General features: G+C 49.4%; 5 protein-coding genes across 5 annotated transcripts; 3 read left to right on the top strand and 2 right to left on the bottom strand.

Annotated features, from left to right (window-relative positions):
- Window positions 1-11: 11 nt before the first annotated feature.
- On the top strand, window positions 12-1,069 carry COCMIDRAFT_33024 (uncharacterized protein; the record flags this gene model as incomplete). The annotated part of the gene is made up of 6 exons (XM_007685672.1): window positions 12-108; window positions 175-354; window positions 403-443; window positions 496-650; window positions 700-833; window positions 894-1,069. The coding sequence occupies 6 exons, from the start codon at window positions 12-14 to the stop codon at window positions 1,067-1,069; spliced, it is 783 nt and encodes a 260-aa protein (XP_007683862.1).
- A 3,316-nt stretch (window positions 1,070-4,385) lies between these two features.
- On the bottom strand, window positions 4,386-6,336 carry COCMIDRAFT_22774 (uncharacterized protein; the record flags this gene model as incomplete). The annotated part of the gene is made up of 3 exons (XM_007685662.1): window positions 4,386-4,658; window positions 4,717-5,454; window positions 5,506-6,336. The coding sequence occupies 3 exons, from the start codon at window positions 6,334-6,336 to the stop codon at window positions 4,386-4,388; spliced, it is 1,842 nt and encodes a 613-aa protein (XP_007683852.1).
- Window positions 6,337-6,778: 442 nt separating this feature from the next.
- Window positions 6,779-7,465, bottom strand: COCMIDRAFT_22773 (uncharacterized protein; the record flags this gene model as incomplete). The annotated part of the gene is made up of 1 exon (XM_007685661.1): window positions 6,779-7,465. One exon carries the CDS (start codon window positions 7,463-7,465, stop codon window positions 6,779-6,781), a length of 687 nt encoding a protein of 228 aa, XP_007683851.1.
- A 2,023-nt stretch (window positions 7,466-9,488) lies between these two features.
- Window positions 9,489-11,932, top strand: COCMIDRAFT_1637 (uncharacterized protein; the record flags this gene model as incomplete). Its single annotated transcript, XM_007685646.1, has 8 exons — window positions 9,489-9,593; window positions 9,647-9,815; window positions 9,868-9,968; window positions 10,021-10,489; window positions 10,540-10,622; window positions 10,672-11,039; window positions 11,093-11,379; window positions 11,436-11,932. 8 exons carry the CDS (start codon window positions 9,489-9,491, stop codon window positions 11,930-11,932), a joined length of 2,079 nt encoding a protein of 692 aa, XP_007683836.1.
- A 1,267-nt stretch (window positions 11,933-13,199) lies between these two features.
- COCMIDRAFT_84097 (polysaccharide lyase family 4 protein) lies at window positions 13,200-15,035 on the top strand (the record flags this gene model as incomplete). The annotated part of the gene is made up of 2 exons (XM_007685707.1): window positions 13,200-13,443; window positions 13,540-15,035. 2 exons carry the CDS (start codon window positions 13,200-13,202, stop codon window positions 15,033-15,035), a joined length of 1,740 nt encoding a protein of 579 aa, XP_007683897.1.
- Window positions 15,036-15,673: the final 638 nt, after the last annotated feature.

Below are 15,673 nucleotides of genomic sequence, written 5' to 3'. Positions count from 1 at the left end.
ATTTTTGAAATATGGCTGATCCTGTATGGGATGATGAACACCAGAGATATTTGCGCACACACTGGGACGAGCAGTACGGGCGCTATTACAGAAACCACTATGTAGAAGGTCCGTAAACCTTCCCTCAGTCATATCTTTGCTTTTTTTAGAGGCTAACGCTACGACAATATCTAGGAGAGGGTTGGGTATTCTTTGACTGGCTTCCAGCTCAAGGCCAACCCACTCGCGCCGATTCGCCGCATGGCGTTCGAGCAGGGCCGGCTTCTACCCCGGCTGTAGAGGGGCCAGAAATCAGAGGCACTTATAACTATAAACAACCCGCGCCGAACAGCCATTTGGAAGCATTGGACCACTGTATAGTGCAAGCCCCCTTGTAAATTGAATAATGCTGATTGCGTGCAGCTTATTATGTCAGACCCAGCAGTTTCTTTACTGTTGGCAAGGTAGAGTGGCCTACTTATACACGAAGTGAACTTCCTATTCATCAAGTGCTAGGTCTTCTCAGTCTTGTTCAGTGAAGCGGCTGGCTCGACAGCGACTGCATACAACAACTCCATCTCTATTGTGAGATACGGAGAGTATGTGCACAGCCAGATCCGACGTTTCATCGTAGTCGGGCCCAGGTCCAGGCTTGGGTTTTGCTTCGCCGTGTAAGTGACGTGGCTCATCAAATCTGGCGCATGTCTTTGACAATTCTAGCCCTATCTTCACGTATGGTGGCCAGGGCACAAAGAAACATGGTGTATTGCCCAGTGCACATGCGATTGCCTACTCCCTTGGCTCTACGCCTTCACTGTTGGAAGGCGAAAGCTCACTTAACAAGGACCCTATCTGCAAGTCACCCAAGCGCCAATCCCTTTGAAGGAAGATTCTAACACCGAAGAACAAATCAGGCATCATGATGGCGCAAGGAGTACCTCCGCTATCTCCAGCATCACGAATCTTCTTTGGAATCCACCACCCTACTCAGCACAACGTCAAGGTGAAGGAGATTGGCGACGTTCACCCTGATCACATTCGCAAGCTCTTGGGTTATTGGAACACACAAAACTACTCTCCCGGCGACTAAGACACGTAGCATCACCCTCGTGTCAATGCCACTAACGCCCACGTGCGATACGATGCTCCCGTCTGTCACGTCATGCCCGAGAATTGAGGGCCCTCTTTCCTTCTTAACCACAATACGTTACTTTTACAACTCGCACGATGTTACCATTCGTTCGTTATCTGCACATACTATATCAGACTGAATCACGATCTCATAATGTTATCCGCAACGTAACGGCAGCTCAAATTGTATCTAATGAATGTGACGTATCAGGTATCCCTGTGAGCCAGGGTATATACTTAATCCACATTGCATGTCGTGATGTTTGATGCCTGTCAGACTGGATGGTATCGAGAGCCATCCTGTGGATCTCTCTGCCTCATCACTGAGCTACAGGGTACATGAGGAGCAGTCCCTGTCGCCGTGACGCCGACCATAACCGATTGATTCCTTGCACATGCCTTTGTTAGCAAGAGCTTTGTTGTCTCCTCTCAGCATGTAAGTGGGTCTGGGAGCCACTTGGCTGGGAAACTCGGTCGATCAAGTGAGTTAGACAACAAGGGCGTGGTGCCCTTCCACTTTCTCGTGCAGCAGTTGTCATCCTCCTTCCTCCAAATTACCCCGCCTTGCTAGAAGCGTCCACCTTCAAACATGTAAATGTTAGAGGAATAAAGACGGTTCCACATGATATCACGAACAGGCTCTAGATACAATCTCCCCAATCAAATATGTATCTAGTCCCCGCGATAACATAGTCTGCAGCCGCGTTGCATATTCATCGCATCGGTCAACCGCTCAGAAGCGGCCCGGCGACCGGCACATCCCACACATGGGAGGCCTGATAGAAGTCTACCTAATGGCACTGCGGAACTCCTATTTGTCCAGGGGAAACGACAAACGTGTCAGTTGACGCTTCGCTGCACAACGCCCACGGCGAAGTCGCCTGATATTGTCGTTCTCATGATTCCGCGGACGAGAATCCACTATACGCATGTCGCGGCCAGTACACAAAAATGGTTACGTCTCTGTGTTGGTGGCCACAATTAACAATGCTCACAGTCAGCTCTATGCATGTGTGGCAAGGATAGGAACAAACGCGAATGACAGTAGTACATGCTGCTAGCATGGCGTGTATCCCACGTCAACGCTCAGACACCATGCACCTTTTAATGGCTACAGCTGGCAGGCGACGCGCGTTACGCTCACGCTGGACTTACCCTTGAGGCTTGATACGAACGAGGCTGGGGGGGAAGCACCAACCAACCTTCTCTAAAGCAGCACAATATTCCCGGGTACTGAAACATGTCACAGTCTCCTAACTGGGCTTGTCGTCCCGGGAGGACCGGCCAGGAGAAATGTCGCCATCTGAACGAAATGGTTGGTGGACCACCAGATAAATGTTGCTACAGTGCGGGAGGATGAATCCGATCTCGTTTGAATGGGCGGTCCTGCCTTCTCGCCGTACCATAACAAGTGTATTGACCGGCTCATTTCCACATCCCGTGCCTTAATTGTCGGTAACAACCAAACACCGCGAAAAGGCAAAAAGGCATTTCGGAACCCGACGAATGCGGTTTCACAGGACAACATTTGATGTGCACATGCGAACGCGGTCATGCTCGAGAAGTCGCGCTGTCGGCGTCGATTGTTGTACTGAAAGCCATCTAATCAGCGACCTTTACGCTTAGCCTCAGAGAACCCACGGCTTTGTGTAGGCCGCAGGCAGACAAGGTGCCAGTCCCGCGGGATCTAGGCGCGGGTTACTAAGTGGGGTTGAATGCGGGCCGCCGGGAGTCCACTTCTTAGGCTACACGACATGTGTAACCAGCCTTTGTACACCAGCCTTGTCATCCCAACTTTCTGAATTCACAACATTGCGCACTTCTCGTGTCCCGAAGATGAGAGCTGAAGGAATTCCGTGGGCAACGGATGATGTTCATCTTCAAGAGAACGGAAATTTGTGGCTTGAGTTCGTTCACAGATAAGACACTTGGCGAGGCCTGATTGAGTACTTGTCCCAATCCTGCCGTTTAGGGGCGTCAACCATGCGGCCGGAGAATGGTCAAGCATAACCAATAGACGCCTCGTGGAACCCGGGATCTTCGTTTAGTGGTTCTATCGGTCCGACGAGAGCGTTTGCCTTGTTTTCTGGGTCTACCGGCACTCCAGTGCTCCAGTGTTTACTCGCAGTCGAGAAGTAGTCCTGCTGATCATGTTGTGTCACTAGCTGTTTTAAGCCAATATCCGACAGGATGGGACAGTATGGCTGCTTGTAGTGGGTTACACAAAGGCGTATTGGCAAACAACTTGTCTTTCAGCCCTGTCATCTAAGCATCACCCTTTTGGTATCATGATATCATCAGCCATGATAAAGAATTGCTTCTTGATTGACATACGGCGTGAGAATAGTAATCTGGTCATTACATGTGATTCCTGCTAGATTTTGTGCATGCTTAAATAGGGAATAGACATCAAACCCTCATCTTGGAGAGACTACACACGTGATATATGAACGTCGTTTTACATCTTTCCCGGCATGCGCAAACGTCTGGAAAACACATACTTCCAACTCGACTTGACCCAAAATAAAAAAATTCACGCATTTACTACGGGGACAGAAGCTATACTCGAGATCATGTGATGCTTCAAAGCCCATTGCGACACATTTCTAAACAAATAAACAGCATGCAATCACCAAACACATACTCTTCAAATCTAAACCGCACTACCGAGCTCATTGCTAACAATTCAAGTACCACCTTGTCATCACACAAGCACTTCTTCCATCCCAATCCGCCAGATGACCATCCAGTCCCTTTCCCCTACCAACCCTCTCTGCACAAAGATGCCCGAAAGCACCCTACCTCTCCAACATAACACCTTATTACACCTCGCATACTTATCTTCACTTATGGATCGAAAATCGTTTGGCTCACCCATAACACTGCTTTATCCGTTCTTTTGATCTCCACATACGAACCAATCTCATCATTCTCATATTTCCAAAGTCATTTCCAGTCGTTTAGTAACTAACCGCCAGTCACGTTTTCTACTCTTCTACTCCATTCACCATTCTTCCATGCTCTTCGGCCGACCTCGATCCTAACATCAGTGACTACATGGAACGCAGAAACAGAAGAACGAGGTATTATATCGGAAACTCTGATATACATTATTGCGCAAGTGAGCATTTTCATTACCACTTTTTTCTACTCTAGTAGCACAATAAGTGCGCCATAGTAGACTTTCATATAAGTCATGGCAGGTAATATACATCATATTCGTCTCGAAAATACTAGCTACTACCATTTTCATCTCTTTTATCCCGCTAACAAATCTACTTTTGTTTCTTCCCTTTACCCCGTGCATTGAACGTCTTCAGCGGGTCAACCTTACCACCCCGCTTAACCACCTTCCTCCCCCTACCCTTGACAAACCTCTTACGATCAGGCTTCGGAAGATTGAGTCCAACGAACCCGACATCCTCGGGTTTCTTACCACCAGGTAACAGGTAATCTGGGACGTGTTTGAGATGGGGTTGTATCCTGAGGGGGTGGTTGAGAGTCTGGTCGTGGCGGAGATGGGCGAGGGCTTCCGGGTTCTCTTCGAACTAGGGTTGGTGTTAGAGTGACTCTGCGGAATGTTTGGGAGGGAAATAATGAACTTACGTATCGTGAGAGCTTCTGCGATTTGGCAAGCTCTGAGTGTATTTCTTTGATGCGGGCTTCTCGGATCGCGATTCGCGTGACTGACTTGAGCGCGTCTGTGAATCGGTATCGGAATGGCTCTAAGCGCTTCATGTCGAAGTTGTAGTTTTCTAGCTTTTGACCTTCTTGCTGGTGCTTCTCGACCTTTTTAAGAACTTCCTCGTCGTTCTCGCATCCGACAAAAGTTGTGGGCTTGTGTTTTCTGTACCTTTCCCTGGGAATTATAAATGAGATGGCGGTTCCAGACTTTCCTGCTCGTGCAGTCCTTCCTATCCGGTGGAAATAGGACTTGTAGTTGCCAGGGAAGTCAAAGTTGAGGACACATGCAACATTCAGGAAGTCGATACCTCGAGAAACACCTGAATCTTTGCTGTCGTTATTCCTCTTTGCTTTCTTCTTCTTTGGCTTCGAGTCCTCGTCTTGAACTCCGACCACGTCATTCTCGTCACTGGCGATGAGAATGTTATACACGTTTTTGTTGAATTCCTCTACGATGTGAGTGCGTGACGCAAGTGGAAGTTCTGAATTGAGCACGGCGCTCTTAATTCCGAACTGTTCGAGGAAGAGCTTAACTCGATAGGACCGGTCGACATCACCAACGAAGACAATCGTCTTACCCTTGATCAGCTGCAATTTGAACATGGCGTAGATCAAGAGAAACTTTTCGTCTTCTGCAATCTTCAAAACGTATTGCTTCACCTGCGATGTATCAGTATGTATGTCTAAGCTGTATATGCGAGTATGGCTTACCCTTTTCGAGTCTTTGTCAAGATCGGCAAGTTTGAGAATGACAGGATCGGTACACAGCAGGCTGCCGAGAGCCTCGACGTCGGTGGAGAGAGTAGCCGAGAGAACAATCTTTTGCACGCCAACGGGTATCTCACGAGCGATGTTGGTCATATCCTCGGCAAAACCATAGCCGTTTATCAAATCACCTTCGTCCACAACCAGCGTACCAAGGTCGCTGACAGTCAATGTAGAGTTATTGATGTTGGTCCATGCCCTCGCTGGCGTAGCCACAACCACTTCTGGCTTATCGGCGAGTGCTGCCTTCACGACGGCGTCAGACTCCTTCCCCGCAATGTTCCGTACCCTGATCTCCTGACCGCAGTGTTGTGCGAGGGATTTGGCGACATTGGCAATCTGCTGGCATAACTCCCTTGTTGGAGCCAGGATGAGTGATGTCTGCTTCCGTTGCAGTATTTTGTGTAGAATGGGAAGAAGGTAGGCGGCTGTCTTTCCTGTGCCTGTGCCTGATCTAGCCAGAATATCACGGCCTTCTAGCGCCAGCGGTATGGCCTGTGACTGCACTGCCGTGGGTGACGCCCATTTCAGATCGCGGATTGCTCTTAACAAGCGGGGTTCTAGCTGGAGCTCGGCAAATGATGCGACGGGTACTGGCTCTGCTACCTTTGCAGCCTTTGTGGATTTCTTGTTCTTCGGCGTCGCGGTGGTCGTTACGGGTTCGGTCGCGGTCGCTGCAGGTTGCGAAGGTTCGGGTGAAGCGCTGCGCTCAGAGTGTGACTCGTCACCTGACGTTTCTTCCGGCACATCGTGCTCGTTCAACTTTCGCTTTGCCATTTTGAAACGTACCGCAAGAATATGCGCTTTGCAATGGCGATGTCAATGTTGTGTCGTCCAAGTTGTGCGCGCAATCTGAAGGGCAACTTCACTTTTTTGACGCTAACGCGGGCAATTGGCTTGGCAGGCCCCACCGCGGAGGAGCCACAGCATTGCCCGGCGCCGACACATGTAGACGTTCTTCACTTGCACACATTCAATTCAGAAACATTACTTATCATGCCAGACACAAGTTCATTAGATTACAGAGTACATATTGGATTACAAAAACAATACGTATCGTCTCATCCCCACCAGAAAATAGTTTGCCCAGCTGGTAGTTTATTGAACCCGGCTAGTCACGTGCTCAACCTATCGAGCCAATCAAGCCTTGGTTCGACTTGCAATAATCGTCGCAGGTAATCTAGGTCATCTTGTCAGCAGCTGGCATGCCTAGTCACAATCAGATACTAACCCTAGGCAAGTTCTTCCGTGCGCCATCTTGCGCCGTTCGGTTCAACTTATTTACATATTCCGTAATCTCTGGAGTGTTCAGATCTTTGAGCGCCTTCAGAATCGCATCGATGGTAGCCTGATCCGGCCCCTTATCATTCGTACTCAATAAATCGATACCTGGCGGTGTCTTTGTGAGATTGGTCTCCGTCGAGTAGCTCGCATAGTAAGGCACTCTGTTGGAATCGCATCCCCAAACCAAGATGGCGAATCGACTGGTAGCACCCTTGAGAATTCCAGTTGCTGCAAAGTCTAGCACAGCCGGTAGGTGCGGGTCTGGGGTATCAACGCCGTAAGTAGTGAATATGGTGTTATTTCCTGGACGTTGGAACGAAAAGAGGTCGTTTACCAAACCCGTCGGGTCCTTGGGGTCGACGGGAGTTGGGTCGTACTGTAGATTACGCATTGTGGCATACTGGGGATTGGTGGCGAGAACAATCCACCATGGCTTGAAGTAGAAGCCCACAGGCGGTGGGCACCATGGTTTGCTGTGATAGTGCTGGCTGGTGGTGTTCAAAAATGGCGGGATGCGAGCGTGTACACCGTCTGGACCAATCTTCCGCGGACATCCGTCGGGAATGTAACGAGCGGATGCCAGAAGCGCGAATGCGCTCGTAAGAACTGCACTGAGAATCATCGTGTTCGTTCAAGAGAATACAGCGGAAAGTGTGGGGTTGTGTGTTTCAATATATGTTTTTCCAGCTGGATAGCCAATATATACCTAGTTAGAAAAGAGGCTGAGAGTCCTGCACACATCCCTGGGATCACGCATAACAGACCGCATATATGGAATTTTGATCGGCTGGGCCGGCTCGCAGTCGTACGAGATTTCAGAAGCCGTCCTTTCATTCAGCTCCTGCCGTGTACCTGCATTCGTCCGAAATTGTATGATGCTTCAGCTATATCCAATGGACACACCAAGCGGACAACCCGGATGCAATAGTAAGATCTCTGTCAGCGAGACTCGGGATCGTCTTTACCGTAGAAATGGAGTAAAGCGGATCGAGCCGCTAGTTCTCTTTCTAAGCAACATAAGCTCTGTCTCTTGTGAAATATCTCGTCATTCTATACACTAGTGTTGATTATGGACACGGAATGCTATAGGCATAGATTGGAGAACAGTAGAGCGCATTGAACTAATCGACCACACGTAAAACCTTGGCTTAGGGATTTTAAGAATACTCGGTGAACAATATGTGTCTATTTGTAATAAGCTTTGGTCGATGAGAAACGTGAGAAGCTTACGGAGTTGTGATCGACCTTGTAAGGTGCTGACAGGCCCATGCGCATCTTAACTGAGTAGTATCGCCGAACAAAGTTGTGGTGTGTGACAAGGCCGGCCTTTCAATTATAAAAGATTCATGGCTACTTGTCAATCTTAGCCGAGCAGGTAGGCTCTGGCTCTGCATTGGAACAATTAGTTATATGTAGCACAGTCGGTGCCTGAAAGTAGATCGACATGACCATTGTCCGCCTCTTTCTCAACACAGCGTACCAATACTTATACATATCACCATGATGACAGAGTTTCGAGGGCTCCACTATAATTGGTTCATCCCTCCTCTGGGTCGCAAGCGTACTTGGAGAATGCCCAATAACAAAGCCCAAGATGTCTTGCTTACTGGCGGGCCGATTGGACAATGCTTGACACAACCTTATGTGCACCTGAGCATCGACAAGTGCATAACTGTTGATTCTATGCTGATCTTTACCTCCTCTCAGGTTAATCTTTCTCTGACGAAGTTGATCTCCAAATCCGGGCTACAATCTCTCTCTTCCCTTGTACACATAATACGCCAACACAATCTCCCACCGGAATGCATAAAATACAGTCATACTTCAAGATGCACATGATACACATCTTTGTCAAAGCAATCGAGTAACAATCTACCAGTACGATGCAGGTCCATGTATGCCGTGGAGAAGTACGGTAGCTAGGGTACACGACCTGCACGGCCGACTTCGGGGCCCACCGTCGGCGCCCTATCATTGGATCCCCAACTCCAGCTTATCTCGCATCCTATGTTTACCTCATCGAAACCTCCAACACCATCTCCATCTCGATGCGCCAAAAGCCTCCACGCCCAGCGCCCATATGCATACATATGACGATCCCCACGCGACCGTTTTGCACATGTCAGCCACTAAGCGTTGAGATGAGAAAAACTTCCGGCTCGCAATGGTAGGGCTCAGGCCGCCGCTGGAGTGGGGTCCAGGGTTAGTGACAGTACAGTTACCTGGGCGCGTTCCCTTATCAGCATAAGCGAAGCCATCCCGCAAGAAAACCCCAACCAGCTCAGAAGCTGAGGGGAAGGAAATCCGCGATAAGGCGATGAATCGACGAACCAAGCTGCAAAGTTGGGGGTCCGGCCTAGAATGGTTTGCAGCACAAGCACAGCTCTTAGTCCTACCCTAGCTGCTGGACGTCTAATCTTTGGCCAATCATGTCTCTGTATCGAATCTATGAACGTGAATTTTGTATGTGTGTGTCTGCAGATGCTGGAGATAGCACCGTTTGGTACTAATGGATTTTTTTCACGGATACTTAGTGCCGATGTCGACGTGATGGAAATATAGATGCCCTCGATCGCCCATTGAGACAGCAAAAAGTTCAGAAGCGCCTTGGACCTCAATTCTCATACTCCACAACATAGCTCGACATGGCTGGTGGTGGTACACCTACTGGGCCCTCGGCTTCCCCTCTGGGTCAGGCTTGGGGCTATGGCATCGTTCTTGGTATCGGTTTCCTCTTTGCACTTGGCATGGTAAGCCCTTCCTTCCATGCAGTATTTGGGTAGCGTGTGCTGACAGCTTCAAGGTCTTCACTACCTGGGTCCTCAAACGATACAACAATGAATTGCAAACTTCCGAGATGTTCTCGACTGCCGGACGTACTGTGAAATCTGGTCTTGTAGCTTCCGCGGTTGTGTCATCTTGGACATGGGCAGCTACGCTTTTGCAAAGTTCCTCTGTCGCATTTCGCTATGGTAAGCGACGAAGCTGGTCACGCTGGCAAGACAAAAGCTAACAGTTTCACAGGTGTTTCTGGGCCCCTCTGGTATGCTGCCGGAGCTACTGTCCAGATTCTGTTGTTCGCTACCGTTGCCATTGAGCTCAAGAGACGAGCACCAAATGCTCATGTAAGCAATTGCACTCATTTACGCCAACACATATATGCTAAACATGTATCAGACATTCCTCGAGGCCGTCCGCGCTCGCTATGGAAAGGCAACTCATTTCGTCTACATTGCCTTTGGCCTATTCACAAACATCCTTGTTACAGCCATGTTGCTCACTGGTGGATCCGCCGTCATCAGCTCTTTGACTGGAGTGCCCACGGCAGCAGCCTGTTTTCTTCTTCCCCTCGGTGTCGTTGTGTACACCATGTTTGGCGGAATCAAGGCTACTTTCCTTACCGACTACGTTCATACTGTCATTCTGCTCATCATCCTTCTCATCTTTGCTTTCACAACCTACGCAACTGGTGATAGGCTTGGATCGCCGGGAGCCGTTTACGATCGCCTGCAGGAGCTCTCAGCCACGACACCCGTGCCCGGAAATGCTGGTGGAAGCTATCTGACGATGAGGAGCAAGGACGGTGCCATTTTCTTCGTGATTAACATCATTGGAAACTTTGGCACTGTCTTTATGGACAACGGCTGTAGGCTTTTCCAAAGTAATTTCCTGTGTGCAGAAGCTAATTCGTGACAGACTACAACAAGGCTATTGCTGCATCTCCGGTCCACGCACTTCCCGGATACATCATCGGTGGTCTTTCTTGGTTTGCCATTCCCGTGAGTTTCTCGCAAAATTTCTTAGTGAATATTCATTGACATCTTACAGTGGCTCTGCGCAACTACCATGGGTCTCGCGGCCCTCGCACTCCAAAGCACAGAATACTTCCCCACGTACCCTGCGGTTATGGACGAAGCATCCATCAGCGCCGGACTCACCCTTCCATATGCAGCAGTTGCTCTCCTCGGATCCGGCGGTGCCGTCGCAACTCTCCTGATTGTTTTCATGGCTGTTACTTCTGCCTTTTCCGCCCAGCTCATCGCAGTGTCCAGTATCTTGACATATGATGTTTATGGAACTTACATAAACACGAATGCGAGCGGCCGCCGTCTCGTGTACACATCTCACGTATGTGTTTGTGGATTTGGATTGGCTATGGCTGGATTCTCAACAGGACTGTGGTATGCAGGTATCAGGTGAGTAATACCCACCCCGATTCTACGACCAGAAATTTGCTAACATTAACAAGCATGGGATGGCTGTACGTATTCATGGGCGTCATAATCTCATCTGCCGTTCTCCCTGCCACTCTCACCCTCATGTGGAAGGGCCAGAATAAATGGGCGGCCACTCTCTCTCCAGTCCTAGGATTATGCTGCAGCATCACCGCCTGGCTTGTAACCACTTCCAAACTAAACGACGGTGTCATCACTGTAGCCACTTCTGGCGCCAACAACCCTATGTTGGCCGGTAACGTCGTCGCCCTACTATCCCCCGTAATCTTTATCCCCGTCCTCACCCTGATTTTTGGAGTTGGTAAGTTCCTCTTTTCCTCACAGACACCGATATACCCGCTAACTCAACGCCAAAAGACAACTACGATTGGGTCTCAATGAAGAACATCCGTCTAGTGGACGACTCAGACGTCACAGCAGCCGCACACTTGGATATCGAAGCCGTACACGGCCGACACGCCGCTCTATCCCCCGAAGCCGAAGCTGAAGAGCAAAGAAAGCTGTTCCGCGCCTCGAAAATCGCAAAAATCACCACCGCAATAATGACTTTGATTCTCCTCGTCCTCTGGCCTATGCCGCTTTACGGCACTGGCTACATCTTCAGCAAAGCCTTCTTCTCCGGCTGGGTCGTCGTCGGTATCATCTGGCTCCTGTGCTCTACGATGGCTGTGGGAGTTTATCCGCTGTGGGAAGGTCGCCAGAGTCTCGTACGCAACTTTGGTGGCATGTGGCGCGATGTTACGGGTAAGCCACGTCGGGCGGGTCCTGTGACAGTGGTGGAAGGGGAGAAGACGGCCGAGTCTGGTGCGCAGACGCCTACAAAGGAAGCGGAGGCTAAGTCGTTGGAGAAGTGAAGTGGGAGAGGTGGTAATTTGTGTGTATGGTTTTGTTTGGAAATACCCCCGATTTTCGAGTCATGGATGTGCCGACTTGCGGATTCAGTCTTTGGTTAGAAATTATATCATTTTGGATATAGAAATACATGATATTGCACTTTGCTTACTGGGTTACATCCTACCCGGATCAATCTCCCAACCCGGAACTTCACCCGCCTAGTTGTCCAAGATATGCGAAAGAAATATCCCTGAGACCTCATACCGGTGTTATGAGTCTAAGTCATTCATGATGGTCTGCGTGAAGATTGTTTCGCCATAACTAGTCTGTCTTATGACACTCTGCACGCGTTGCGCCAAGGAGACGCAAAGTTCTTGGGTTACAGTGAACATATGCCACATCCAATAGATTTCCACCTTGACAGTTCAGACCTAGAAGGTCTACTTCTAAGTCTGGTCCGTTTAGTAAGCATTCTACCGCAACAACGTGGTTTCACAAAATAGCTTCGCTAAGTGGTCGCCTGTTCGTGGAGTATCACATAGCGAGGCAGCTCAAAACACGATTCTCTTGAGGCGCATGAAATGCCAGAAGAAGGAAAAATTTAAAATAGCCTACTAGAGCTCCATAAATAAGACCGCGCAGTTTCGCCGGGGAGCCAACGGACTGAACCTTTCCCCTCTCTGCCCGCCAATTTTGCTTATCCCATTCAAGCTTTCCCTTTCCCCACCCAAGCTACCCCAGCCTTCTCCCCATACTATTCTCTTTTCGCCGGGGCTAACCTTCCCCGCTCTCCATTTATTCCGTAGACCCGGTAAATACGATACGAACACCAGGAGTATCTAATTCCCGTGCCTCATCGACCGGACGGAAGAAAAAATGATGGCTATTAAAGCACGGACGCGTGCATGTCACTGACAACATGGGATATTTGGTTTCACTTCCAACTCGGCCCTTTGTCTATCTCATGGAATTCTGGTGAGAGGCGATGAAAGGGAATTTTATTCCTCATCAAGTCCTAGGAACATTGGCAGTAGCGATATAATGTGAGTTGTAGAGTCTTGATGTTGCGATGGAGGGGAGATGAGCAATTCCCGCTTGAAGACAAGGTTCGGTCTATATATGCACCGAAAAAAAGAGCAGTAGTAAAATGATCACTATGAATAGCACGCTTGATTCTTGCATCTCAATTCCTCCAATCTTGTACATAAGCATATTTTCCTAATAAAAGATTAATTCCTTCGCGTCGCCCAATTCCCCACCCCTTCACCACCTCTCGCGGTGCCCGCAATGAAGTCTCTCCTCCTCCCTCTTCTCTGCGGCGCAGGCGCAGGCGTAGTAGCATCAGCACACTCGCAACACCCCAGCGCCCCCCAACAACAATCCAAAAGCTTCTTCCGCCAAATCGGAAATTCAACATGGATTCTAGGAAACTCGCTCTGGAACGTAACGCAAAACGCACAGTATGCGAATAAATTAATGTATAAAGGAAAAGATCGTGTGGGCGAAGCCGTGGGACATTATGTTAGTTACAGTACGTCCTCATAATCCCCTCTACTTAAACCTCCCCCCTTCCCCCCCCCCCATGAGAATCCCGTGATTATTCTAACAAACTCCTTCCCCATTAAAGACGGCGCAGCATCCGACCTCCGCTGGACCACCGCCTCGATCGCCTCTTCGGGCCCAAACTGGCTCGACATCCGCTTCAGCGCCACAGAAGGCGATTTCCACTGGGTCCTCCACGACGACCTGGCGGGTGCATACCAATACTTCGTCAACCGCGCTCTGCCCACTTTAGGTGAATTCCGCACCTTGTGGCGCCTCTCCAACACCTCCTTCCCTTCGGCTTCCACAAACGTGAAATCCGGGGCCTTGCCCCCGTTCTCGGCGTACCAGAGCGCTACGAATGTGCAGGACGAGACGTGGCAGCAAAGCGATGGCACGTTTTTGACGAAATACGACTGGGCTGCTTTTCTGCGCGAGCAGACGGCGTATGGGGTTTGGGGGGAGGAGGTGGGGAGTTGGTATTTGCATCCTGGAAAGGAGTATTTGAATGGAGATCACTTGAAGCAGGAGTTGATGGTGCATCGGGAGTCAAAGACGGGGGATACGGTGCAGTTGAATATGCTGCATGGGACGCATTATCAAGCTTCATCACGGGATTCATTTGCCACAGGGGAAGGTGATGCTAGGATTTGGGGGCCGTGGCTGTGGTATTTGAATGATGGGAGTCGACAAGATGCTGCGAAGCGGTGGGAAAGAGAGGAGAGAGAGTGGCCGTATGCGTGGTTCAACAATACAGCATATCAGTCTCGAGGCGCGGTTCAAGGAAAGTTGCTGCTGAGTGATGGACGGCCTGCGGCTGGTGCAGCAGTGTTTCTAGGGGACAACCGCAACGAGACGGTGTCGACGCTGGATCAGGGACAGAACTATTACTACACGGCCTACGCGGATGATACGGGCGCGTTCCGTATACGTGACGTACGATCGGGCACGTATGCGTTGTATGCGTGGGGAAACGGCAGTCCGATTGCAGATGTCATAACGAACTTTACGCACAACGATGTCGAAATTGTAAAGGAGAAGACGACAATGTTACCGTCACTTACCTGGCCCGTTACGAACAAAACAAAACGCATCTTTCAAATCGGAGATTTCGACCGCAAAACAGATGGATTCTATCTAGCAGACGGGGCGATTCCAGTCCAGCACGCTCGCATAGATAAATGCCCCGCCAATCTCACGTACACCGTCGGTACCAGCACACCATCAAAGGATTGGTGTTTTGGCCAATCTAAACTGGGGACTTGGTCGGTTTCCTTTTCGGCCTTCTCTGCCAATAGTACTGCTGCTAGACTTGTTGTATCTCTTGCCGGCTTTTCCCAAGGATCCAGCGCTGACATTTTGCTCAACGAGGCTAAAATCGGTAATATCACCAGTGCCAGCTTGGCTAATAGCCAGGATACGTATCGTGGTGCTACGAGGGCCGGGGAGTGGAGACGCTTAGAGTTTGGAGTTCCGCGGGGGCTTCTCAAAGAAGGGCAGAATAGGCTAGACGTCAGGGTTACTAGAAGCACGCAGTGGAGGGGATGGCTGTGGGATAGTCTGGTTTTGGAAGCTGTGTAGGATGTGGGGCACTGACAACGTCCATGCATTGCTCCTTGCATCTCATGTAGGTGTCAACATGGCTTCATCACAAAAAGTAAACCAACCAATAGTAAGAAGACTAAAATCTTTTCATTCCCGTTCCCCGCGCAATGCAAATGTATTTGTTTTCCTGTCCATACCTATTCCATGCACCCTAACCGGTCATTGAGAAGCAAAAAAAAGAAGGGAGAATATTCAAATCAAGTATACGCTGAGTGTGTATAAATACATAGAAGAGAGGCAAGACGAAATGAATGTGTCCGGATCAACAACGATCCATTTCAGCCATCAATCCAAACAGGACAAACAGCGCAAAAACTGATTAGAACAGAAGGCAAGTCCGTATTGTCGAAATGCAAAAAAACAGGGCTTCGTAAAAAAAAAAAACACCATCGCTAAAGTGCAGGGCCGTACGCTCAAAGATTGACATTCGCTGTAGAAGAAACGCGTACAGCCTTTTCAAAGGGCTGCTGGGGTGGCGTGCAAATGCAACGCAGAAGTAACAAGGAAATTCGTAAAGGCTGTGAAGCCGAGATTGGCAACGTAATCATTGATGTACAGTTGCCGAATTGGGACAAATCTATAGGGTCGTAATGTCATGTTTAGAAGGGTATCGG

The sequence above is a fragment of the Bipolaris oryzae genome, assembly GCF_000523455.1.
Source record: "Bipolaris oryzae ATCC 44560 unplaced genomic scaffold scaffold_12, whole genome shotgun sequence".
Classification (NCBI taxonomy): Eukaryota; Fungi; Ascomycota; class Dothideomycetes; order Pleosporales; family Pleosporaceae; genus Bipolaris; species Bipolaris oryzae.
The sequence above is the reverse complement of the archived record's forward strand: the minus strand, read 5'-3'. Positions and strand labels throughout refer to the sequence as shown.